This window comes from Lathyrus oleraceus, chromosome 1, assembly GCF_024323335.1.
Source record: "Lathyrus oleraceus cultivar Zhongwan6 chromosome 1, CAAS_Psat_ZW6_1.0, whole genome shotgun sequence".
NCBI classification, from domain to species: domain Eukaryota; kingdom Viridiplantae; phylum Streptophyta; class Magnoliopsida; order Fabales; family Fabaceae; genus Lathyrus; species Lathyrus oleraceus.
Window position 1 is genome coordinate 367,933,069 of NC_066579.1, and position 9,167 is coordinate 367,942,235.

Here is a 9,167-nt window from a genome sequence, read left to right on the forward strand (position 1 = left end):
GAGGGATAAAGGTGCAAGCAAAGAAGTGTATGTAGGAACTTGCAAGTGGGTTTCCATGTGAATTGTTAATTTATTCTCTGAAATTGTAGCAGCCAAAAAGTTCAATCTATAAAATTTCCAAATTGTTTATGGAATTAAAAGTTATACACGGCTCTTGAGGAGTGCTTGAATTTTGTCTTTTAAACACGACATGTTTGTGGTCAAGATACAAATTGATAAAGAATGATCAATTTTCTTTCAAAAATCATAAGCATCAAATTATTTCATATTTATAATAACCAAAATGGTGAAGGTAGAAATGTAATGGTTTTGCAACCAAGTAAAACCAAAAGCATAGATAAGAGTTACCAATAGACATGATTTATTTAAGTAAATCCGGATACATATATTTACATATTCCTCTAACTGCAAAACTCTGATGTGATACTAAAATGTAGAAATGAACTCATTTCTTATTGGTGCAAAAGAATTGTAATTTACAAAATGTATATACATTTCAAAACCAGATTTTCGCCTCACTCACATCTCAGACAAAAGGTTGCTGATTTTCCGAAGCTCCTTTAGAGCTGTCATGGCAGTAACATGCCCTTTTCCAACAAGAACATTCTTAGATGAATTGTCCGATGAGGCTCCCTGGCCTCGATCCTGTTGGAAAACAGACTCAATCACCTGCACCACAAAAAAACAATGCTTAAATAACAAGTTTGAAACCAGGGAAAAAGGAAAATAGTTTTGAGGTCTATAGGATTTCATGTCAAACCAGTCAAGTGAGAAAGAACATTACCTGAATATGGTCAAGCATAGACTGCCCGATATTCTTTAAAGTGCCCATCACATTTTGGTCAACAGAATCTCCTCTAGAACTAACGGAATTACAATGTCCGCTGACAGCAGGTGAGGCTGGTGGCGGTGATGAATTACTTTGATTGCTATTATTACTGTTGGCAGACTTCATAGCCTCGGCAGCACCTCCTACTTTCTCAGATATGACATCAACAGTATTCCGTCCAAAATTCCAAAACCACTGGAATTTATTCTGTTTTCTCTCTTTAGGGGCTGTAACTGAGCTTCCTGCAACGTCATTATCACATCCTGATGTCTGAGGTAAGCTCTGAGAAGGATCAGAGATTGGAGAGGGTGAATCACAAGGAATGGTATCTGAAGTTTCATTACATTGATGATCTCCTTGATTATCATTATTGCATACTGACGTCGAAGGCATGTTCTCGAGAGGATCTGAGATTGGAAGAGGTGAATCAATATGACAGGTATCTGAAGTTTCATTGCATTCGTCAAGGGATAAATAAGATGTCGCACTATTTTTTTCTGACGCGACTTCAGGATCATTGTCCTCATTAGGAGGACTGGCAGAGTCTGAATATATAGAGTCTTCGTCGCGGCCAGAATTTCCGCTTGGACATTTATCGTCAGATGAGTAGTTATTGTCACTATTACTGCCACTATCTTGTCGCTCTACTTCAACTGCTTCAGAAAGATTATCCTGTTCACTTAAGATTTCGGCGTGATGCTGCTCAGGTTCTGTGCTTTCCTCAGCGCCAAGTGCTTTACGCAGATCTTCTAACAAACTGCGTCTAAACGATGGTTTAGATCCTCTTTGCCCGCTTAGAACCCTTGATGGTGGTGGGTCAGATTCTGTTCTTCTCAAACGTAATTTCATCTTTTCTGTCCATCCTTTCTTCCGAGTTGGAACCTGGTTTTTGGCACCATCTTGCTTACGTTCTTCGGCCTTTTGGGCGTTTCTCCACTTTTCTTCCCAGTAGCTATCGGGTATAAAGTTCAGAGGAGTTTTCGGAGACACAGACTCAGATGGCAGGGTCACAGATCTCGTAGACATCGTTTTACTTTGGTAACGAGACCCCAAAAGCAAATGTGACGAGGATGAAATATCAATACTTAAAGCAAGATCCTGCAAGGATTTAGCCTTCTTTAGTATTTTTTCAATAGTGATGTTTTCGGGGAAGTTGAGTAGTCTCTGGAGACAGGTTGTAGGATTTTCAGTTGCAAGTAGAGAAGATCTTAAATAAAGTATCATTGCTACAGCAACAGCTGAAATAAATGCTCCACGGGGTGAATGTAAGATCCTGAAGCCATAATCTATGTCGTCATCCGCACTATTTTCCACTTTGCTATTATCTGATGCGAAGATCGCATCCCAAATGATAAGTAGTTTGTCAAGTGAAAATTCTCGTCCAAATAAAACCCGCAACCATCGGAGGTAAAAGTACTGTGGTTCAACCCCAAGATCCAAAAGATGGTTATGAAGAGAAGAATCAGCAAGAGATAGCAAATGATACAATGCCATAGAAGCTTCAATCACAGGAGGCAAGCCAGTATGGGAGCTAGCTACAGGAGATGAGGTGAAGAAATCCGCCATTGCAACTGAACCATTGGCCCCTTTCATTAAAGCATCAAACATACAGTAAGCATCATGTTCCATGAATTTCTCAGATAATACAATGCCGAGTTCACCTTCAGCTCCATATGTATCACTTAGTAATACAATGGATTGTATCTCGGGTTCAAGTTCGTCAAGACTACCAGCTTTCATTGTGTTTCCGTGGGATCCAATTTCGTCCTCCATCATGTCAGGGGATTTCCTAAAATCAAAGCTGTAATTAAGATCATTCTCTTGACATAAAAGAACATCAAATCGGTCTGTAAAGTGATCTTCATAAAGCTTCCGAACTTCTGAGAGACGCTCCAAATCAACTTGGAGAACATAAAGCAGAGGAGCCATTAATTCATGCATTCCTATAAATAAGTCAATGAAAGCAACCCATTAATATAATGTAAACAGTTTTCACACCACATACCTCAGAAAGCAAAATTAGTTATACTAGTTTTCTGAAAGCAAGGAAGCCAAACAGATTGAATTTACATTTTACCATATAAAGATTTCTCAACAATTTAATTACTCAATTTTTGGCTCTCTATCATATACTTGCTCCTTTTAAACAATGGATAAATCTGACAATATAACAGAAAATTATATGGCACAAAAATACATCTTCACAGATTCTGGAGCAGTAATAAATGCAAAAGTAGTTAAGAACTTGTTGACAGTTATGAATACTAAATGATAAAAAAAGTTACAAGCTAAAAAAAAACCTGATGCTCATATCTACAAGTATTTAAGTATCCCTTAACATTAAAACATGATATAAATAATAGATAATATTAGCCAAAGACAATGACATTCTTTTGATTGGTATAATGACTAATGTGATGCTCTATGGTTGATTATGCAAAGTTAAAAGGAAAAATTAGACCAAAAACACAAAAGCTTTTTCCAACTAGGTGGTGGGGTCGAGTTCAATAATCAAATAAAAAGTTTTAGCAATAGTTATGAAATTGGTGTTAGAAGGATAATAGCAACACCTGAAAATGAGAGCATAAACAAAATGGAGGTAAATTTAATTAAGATTGATGAATTGCTTGAAGTTATTGCTTGGCTGAGAAATTTACCTTGTCTATAACCACATTCTGGGTGCTTGAGACACCATAGCAACAAAATGCGTCTCAACATGCCTTGGCATCCCAGTGATTGGAAATAACTGTCATGTTCTGGGTATAAACGCGACAAATCTTGATCAACCAATCTTTCTAGCTCGGCGTTGCGGAAAAAGCGACTCCATGTACTATCTGCATATAAAGGTCATATTATATTATATTATATTATATTCATCATAGATAAAATTAAAAATTTCATACCAGCACGAGAGAAAAAGAGGGCCATCTGTTAGAATTATTCCTCTTTTATATCTACTGTTTTTATCAGAAGTGTGTGGGGGAAAATAACTAAGATTTACCTGGATTTTGTGAAAGTGGATTGTCCATGACAAGATTCCGTGAGTTAGTTCCATTCTTCGGAGAAGGAGCTTCAGCAAGGAGGCACCTCCTCAAACTGGCATACCTTTACAAGACAAAGTTCGTGATTACTAAGCGTATAAGCAAGAAACACAATTAGCTAGCAAAGTGCATTAATTTGTGCACAATTAAGCAAAAAACTCTCCTTTACAATACCAAGTAAACACTGAATTCATAAACTACACAAGCAATTTTCGATTCCATAAGAATAAGAAACTCAATCTTCTTCCATTTTTTGCCAATGAAATATATGCCAATCTATAGTCTCGATTAATACACCCAAAATACAAATTTTCGTGAAAGAAATTCCTCGAACTTCTAGTGTTTCTGCATGACTTTATCTCCATGATGCACCATAAAAACAAACACAAAAAAACAAAATTTCTGGAGAATTTTCTTTACAATTGAAAATCAAAACTAACTAAATCAAAAAAATCAGCATAGTTTACTATATTGAGGTGAACTTATGCATAACCATTAACCACCATCAATATATACGTAGGAAAAAAACAAAAACAAAAAACTGAAGTACTTATATCATCCATAAATATAAGCATTGAATTTAAGATATCTAATTTAAGAATCCTTACTACTAAAATTAAACATAAAACTTTACCAAAAATAAAAAAATTAATCAAACACAAAACTGAAAATAAAATACAAAGTACAAACACTGAAGTACTTATATCATTCAAAGGTGATTTACCTTCTTCTACAATCAGCAGTAACTCGACGAAGATCATCAATGGAAACCGCAGAAGAAGACGGCAAAACTCCAAGATTTATACGCCATTGCAACCCTCTAAGATTACTAAATCGCGGCTTCTCCGGCGCCGATCTCTGAGAACCAGAATCGGAGCTCAAAATCGGCGATAACAATGGATCCACCACAGCTTGCTGCATGACCGTGGAAAATTCCCCTAAAATCCAGATGCTGAAACGCAAGGAAAATCCAGGAAAAACGGAATTTCCGGAAGATATATAAACCGCACAGAAAATGTAGAAAATTGAGTTTGAGTTCAATTTAAAGAACCAAAACCCTAACTAACTTTATTTTATTTTTCTGGAAATTAAACAAAAAGCTCAATAAATTTAAAGAGCAAAAGATAATTGGAGTGGGTCAATATTTTGCAGGGAAATCTGAATAATTGTAAAATTTCTTTATTGCAACAAAGAAAGAGAAAGAGAGTGTGTAAGTTGGAGAAGGGACATAGAAGAGAATAAGAAGTTTGTTTTTGTGTAGAGAGAAAAGGGAAAGAAGATGATGGTGTGTGAGCTTGCTTGACCTGTGGGAAGGTTTGTTGAGTTGTCTTATTCATCTAAAATTCCACATCATTTTTGTGGCTTTCTTCATTATTGCTAGCTTCTTTCTTGCTTCTCTTGAATATTCCATGCTATAATAAAAAAAATTGTTATTTTTTTAAAAAATCATTTTTAAGAAACTCACATATTATTTATCTTTGTGTGATGTGGGTTTTAATTTTTTAATTTCAATTTAGTATTATTTTGTGGGTGATTCTATATAGACTAATTTATTGAGTCAAAGAAGGTTATTATATACTAAAAGAAATCATTAAAGATTTAATATTGTTGGAATTTTAGAATTGAATTCTATATGAAAACTAAAATTTATTGATAAAATAAATCTAAAATCTTAATTGTGTTAATTATTTAAGAGATTAATAGTTATGTATATTCACGGAAAGAATATTTATATGTGTTAGATCAAATTATATGAAATCGTACTTTTTATAAGTTTAGTTTTAAATTTTTTTATAAATATTTATATAATTTATTTTTATTCAAGTGCGTGTAAAAAGATTATATTAATAATATGTAATTAATAATTTTTTAATAATGTTTTTATGTATGTTTATGAAACTAATTTTTTGAATGAAAAAATTTATAATGAACCTACAAAATCATTCTAGATAATTTTAAAATTATTGTCTTATCAATATTTAATTAAGCTCTCTTGAAGTTCTTGTGATTGGTTAAAATTGATAACATTTTGGGTTATTTTCCGGTCAATAATGGCTGCTTTATTCTTTTATATATTATTTTGTGAATACATATTGATAGTTGATTTTGCCACTTGTATTGGGTATTTGGTATTTTGCTTCTGGTTTCACAGCTGTTTCTAGAGAAAAAGGGATAGGTTTTATTTTATGTGATCTATAAATTTTTGGAAAAAGAATATGTATATCCTTTATTGATTGATAAACCATTTATGATACAGATTTTATGTTTTTGGATACAATTTATTCTATTTTATTCATTGATTTATTATCATTGGTCTCCCACAATAAATTCAAGTTCCATAATAATTTCCTTTTCTTAAAAAAAAAAGAGGGATTTATTAATTATTTATTGGAATTATTAATTTTTTATATACAAAAATTATGAAGTTATTGACTTTTTTTGTTTGTATATTTTTTAAGTCAAACTGAAATACCTATATATACCTATATATATATATATATATATATATATATATATATATATATATATATATATATATATATATATATATATATATATATATATATATATTAACGTATTAACATTCAAAACAAATCAATCCAACACAAGATGTACCGAAAATGATAAGAAAGTATCCAAAGTAATTTTTGGAATCAAAATAATAAAAGATTTGTTTATGTTTTTGGTCAACTTGTTATTACAGTGAAAATCAGCATAAAATCGTATCAACTCATCTTTTAAGACGTCCCAGAAGTCTTTGATGAAGTCAAGATTAATTTCATCCAGTTTAGGACTCTTAAAACTGTAACAATCCCAAATTGTCTACTTAATCTCAACCTTGAAAAAAGGTAGGGTCAAAACCGACCCCTCCTCCCTAGTGATTGATTTAAAAGAAATATCTTTTATCTTTGGTCGATCAACCGCTATCGACTGAAAATGATTATGAAAATAATCTAAGACGACACTTTTCATACCATTGACACCCTCTACCTGAACCTCATTAACTGAAATTGAGATGATGGCAATCGACTGTTTCCTCGAAGACATAATATTGTGGAAGAGTTTTAAACTTGCATCTCCCTCATTTAGCCAAAGTAATCTAGATTTTTGTCACTGGATACTTGAATGTAAGTTGGATAAGGAAAGAATTTTGCCGATAAAAAGTGTAACTCTCCCAACTCCTCCTCCTCTAGATCATAATCATCTCCTTTAACATCCAAGAAAGAAATACAGTTTTATACCGCATTGATTTTTCCTTCTAAATTCTAAGTATGATTTTGATGTCATAATTTTAAATTACCCTTTATTAGCTTCAGTTTCTCTTTCAGCACAAAACATCCTCATCAATCCACCTGAAAAGATAAACATTATTCCTTCACAAACTCCTTGTAGCCTGGTAAATATGTCAAACATTTTAACATTCTCATTGGCCTAGGACCCCGATTCTCTTCGTCAATAGTAATCATAATCGGACAATGATCAGAAATAGTGGGAGGAGGAGCCACTTTAATGCAAGTCGGCCAAAAGGAAACTCAAACTTCAGATAATAAAAAATGATCCAGACGATTCATAGAAAGATCATCCCTCCGGATACCACGTGAATCTTCTCCCACACAACGGTAAATCAACCAGAAAATTATCTTCAATGAAATGATTAAAATGAGAATAATCCTCCACTTGGTCAATAATTATCATATTCCTTCTTTCCTCAATCGATCTAATAACATTAAAATCTCCATTCACACACCAAATGTTCCCCTTGTCATAATTAATCAGAACACCCAAGCGGGTCCATAAAGTTACCCGACCACCACTATCATAAGAAGCATAAGCAAACTCATGCTCTGACTTTCTTTTATAATCAATAGATTCTCAATACTCATTGAAAATTTTACCACCACCTCGTTAATATCCCATAATGACAATAATCCTCCAGAGGCCCCTACATAGGGTTGAAAAGAATAGTCCGCCTCAGAACATCCCCATAGATTCTTACACATAAAGTTTGTAATCATTTCGAGTTTCATTTATTGAATGCATACCACCAACGAACACTTCTCTCTAACCAACCTCTGAACCTCTTGTATCTTCTTCCAACCACCTAACTCTCTCACATTAAAAGAAACAATCTTCATTATTACCACCCAACTCCCTCTCCATAAAAAAACACCATATCTTAAAATGTCATTTTCAACCCCAATAACTCTCTCCCCCTCCCCTCCCTCACCTCATCCCTCATTCTTGATCCCATCACCTCTCCCTTTTGACAAAGCACTAAACATATTTGAACAATCACCCTTGATTTTAAATCCTGTTGATTTTCCAATCACACAAACATCATCAACAACCTCTTGAGGTTTACCATGTACCGCCATCCAATTTTTCCAATCCTCATTAGAGCTTGAAGCCTTAGAACCCACTGACAAAGAAACACCCTACTTATCCTTAGAAGAAAACCTCGACGAACTGCTAGACAATGTTTTCTTTTGTCTACCCTTAAGAGATTGAATTAAATAAAAACTATCTTTAGTTGATAACCTTGCCACTCTTTTCAAATCAAGAATAGACGATACCAATTTCTATTACGAGATTTACGCAGACATCTTCCCTTATCCTGCTTGCTCTGAATAGTTTTATATTTTTTTACCCTTAGGAAATACTACCTCCATTTTTTCTTTCTTTTTGACAAATTCATAACTCCAAGAACCATATCATTTAGATGAAGTTTTTAAACTAAAACCTTTCTGAGGTTTCTCCTCATCACCCTTTTCGCATTTCATTTTCAACTGTTGACCATTCAACGCGGAGTTGATTTACAAGGTTATCAACCAATGGCGCATCTTCAAACTCGCAACCCGTTTCAGTACCCTAAGACTCATTTTCCTCCTCATACTCCACTAAACACGTGTCATCTGTAACAACCCAATTTTAGTAATTAATTCTTATATTATTATTACTATATTTTATTTTATTTATTTGGAGTGTTAATTAATTAATTGGTTGTTAGGCAGTAATAATTGATTATATTAATTAATTTGGTGTGTTAATTAATTATTTAGTTGATATGAGATATAATGAATAATGGAATTAATTAACTTGGTGTGCATATTGAGTTGGTTTGATGTATTTGAATTAAATAGAGATATTTAAATATTAGGTCTTATTGGACCTATTAATTAAATGAGAGGCATCATCCTTTAAGCCCAAATAGAATACTAATATAAATAGTAAGAGGTGAGGAGAGTGAGAATTAGAATTCATTTGATCATTGAAGACAATAGAGAAAGAGAAGAGGA

General features: G+C 33.3%; 1 protein-coding gene across 1 annotated transcript; it reads right to left on the reverse strand.

The window, feature by feature from the left end:
• Positions 1-338: 338 nt before the first annotated feature.
• Positions 339-5,236, reverse strand: LOC127137061 (uncharacterized). Its single transcript, XM_051063559.1, has 5 exons — positions 4,595-5,236; positions 3,831-3,934; positions 3,487-3,663; positions 785-2,772; positions 339-669 (listed from the first exon to the last, which is right to left on the reverse strand). Exons 1-5 carry the CDS (start codon positions 4,789-4,791, stop codon positions 520-522), a joined length of 2,616 nt encoding a protein of 871 aa, XP_050919516.1. The 5' UTR covers positions 4,792-5,236; the 3' UTR covers positions 339-519.
• Positions 5,237-9,167: the final 3,931 nt, after the last annotated feature.

Bases quoted from the DNA above. Each gene is read 5' to 3' on its own strand.
- LOC127137061 (XM_051063559.1), bottom strand. From the start codon at position 4,791: ATGCAGCAAGCTGTGGTGGATCCATTGTTATCGCCGATTTTGAGCTCC. The intron at 3,935-4,594 runs GTAAATCACCTT...TGTCTTGTAAAG, and splicing joins ACTGCTGATTGTAGAAGAAG to GTATGCCAGTTTGAGGAGGT. The intron at 670-784 runs GTAATGTTCTTT...TTTGTGGTGCAG, and splicing joins CTATGCTTGACCATATTCAG to GTGATTGAGTCTGTTTTCCA.